General features: G+C 39.9%; 1 protein-coding gene across 1 annotated transcript; it reads right to left on the reverse strand.

Annotated features, from left to right (window-relative positions):
- Positions 1-53: 53 nt before the first annotated feature.
- On the reverse strand, positions 54-1668 carry LOC111648441 (uncharacterized). Its single transcript, XM_087170984.1, has 3 exons — positions 1555-1668; positions 1274-1327; positions 54-1193 (listed from the first exon to the last, which is right to left on the reverse strand). The coding sequence occupies exons 2-3, from the start codon at positions 1308-1310 to the stop codon at positions 646-648; spliced, it is 585 nt and encodes a 194-aa protein (XP_087027110.1). The 5' UTR covers positions 1311-1327; positions 1555-1668; the 3' UTR covers positions 54-645.
- Positions 1669-1957: the final 289 nt, after the last annotated feature.

Here is a 1957-nt window from a genome sequence, read left to right on the forward strand (position 1 = left end):
GATGAAGAACCTGCATAGTGACATGGTAGTTAGGACGTGCCTTTTATTATAGATCCAAAAGTTTGAAAGACATTTTCAACGTTTGTTTCAACAGTCTGTATCATTTTATTTATCTTAATATCAAATAACAACCATTCTATCTTTAAAACATCAGGACTTGTTTCTTTAACTATTTTATTTCACATAAATTATAATACACTTTAGTTGTCATTTCAAGGAAAATTAACTGTTGTATTTTCGCCTGATTTTGAGACAACAGGTCAAAGGTTTACTAAAATACCACCCCCAAAATTGGAAACAGTGGTACAACTTTAGCTTGGTTGGTTAAAGTATGTGAAAACAGGCAATTTAACATAATTTTTAAGGGAAGAAATGCCTGGGCAGGAGGAGCCTTGAAAAGAAAACAGTCATGGACCAATAATTCCTGAGTAACTTAAAAGGGAGTTGCGATAAAAAGAAACAAACCTAATTGCTTTGAGTTTTACCAGACTTTTATTACAACATTTTACTACTTTGTAGCATCTACACTTTTTTAAACCTATCAACAGCAGTGCTTCATAATATGATTGATAATGTGATTTAAACATAAATTAGATACTATGTGAATTACAATAACTGTGTTCTGATAAAGAGAGTACAACCAAGTTACACTGTAAAGAAGAACTTGAAGAGAACAACGCTGAGGTGACAGAAAACCAGACTGCTGGTGTACGTGATCCCAGCATGTGCAGCAGCAGAGTTAGTGGCAGTGGTGTTTGACGAGTTTGTTGTTGTGGCACCAGCAGCAGTCGTCGTGGCACCAGTGGTTGTCGTGCCACCAGCAGTCGTCGTGGCACCAGCAGTTGTTGTACCACCAGCAGTCGTCGTGGCACCAGCAGTTGTTGTGCCACCAGTTATCGTTGTGGCACCAGCAGTCGTTGTAGCACCAGCTGTCGTCGTAGCACCAGCAGTCGTCGTGGCACCAGCAGTTGTTGTGCCACCAGCTATCGTTGTGGCACCAGCAGTTGTCGTAGCACCAGCAGTCGTCGTAGCACCAGCTGTCGTCGTGGCACCCGCAGTTGTCGTAGCACCAGCAGTTGTTGTGGCACCAGCGGTTGTCGTGGCACCAGCGGTCGTCGTGGCACCAGCGGTCGTCGTGGCACCAACGGTTGTTGTAGGTAGTGCAGTTGTGGTTGCCTGGCCATTTGCTGATGCTATTAATCAATAAATAGAACATTAATATAAGAAAGGACTGTACCCCGCTTTCAAAAGATTTTACTCACATTTTACTCACCAATGATCAGGAGTTGTATCAGAATGATCAGAAGCATTTTTTTCTCTGTCACAACTAAAAGAAAAAAGAAAATGTTTTCTTACTGGATCAAAGAAAACAATTTCTTCATTTAACATCCAGGTTAAAGATTAACTCTATCAGAGATTTCTAAATTGTATTTCTTAAAACACAAAAAATGATGATGAAAATTCTACACTAAAATATATTAACCTGAATTGTGCAATGAAATCAGTTAAGCCATTTTCTACACAGTACTAAAATACAGAAAAGAGTGTACTCACAAAACTTCTCTGCGTTTTACTTCTGTAGACGCCTTGAGCTGTGATGTTAACGCTACTTTCTCTTGTCTCCGTCTTAAATTAGTTCAACCTCAGATTTAACTCAGCCTCTAACTTTGTCACAGCCTTTATATGCTAAATGACGGACAAGAAAAATTATTTGAAAGGGACCCATCCACATCGGTCACCTCAGTGTGACAAATAACTTTGTTTACCCATTCATTTAAGGCATGGCAGATGATGCTGCTACAACTGAAAGGACTTACAAAGCAAACAGGCTGGTGACGAGCTGAAGGAGTTGTCTCGCCGCGTGACACAAAGACAGCAGTGTGTATATGACAATTTTGAATTATTTTTGCAAAAGCTGCTTAGGCAGTACTACAACAATGAATGGGCCATGAAAAGT

This window comes from Seriola lalandi, unplaced genomic scaffold, assembly GCF_002814215.2.
Source record: "Seriola lalandi dorsalis isolate HSWRI2012SDOR001 ecotype SW California unplaced genomic scaffold, Sedor1 jcf7180001963560, whole genome shotgun sequence".
In the NCBI taxonomy this organism is placed as follows: Eukaryota; Metazoa; Chordata; class Actinopteri; order Carangiformes; family Carangidae; genus Seriola; species Seriola lalandi.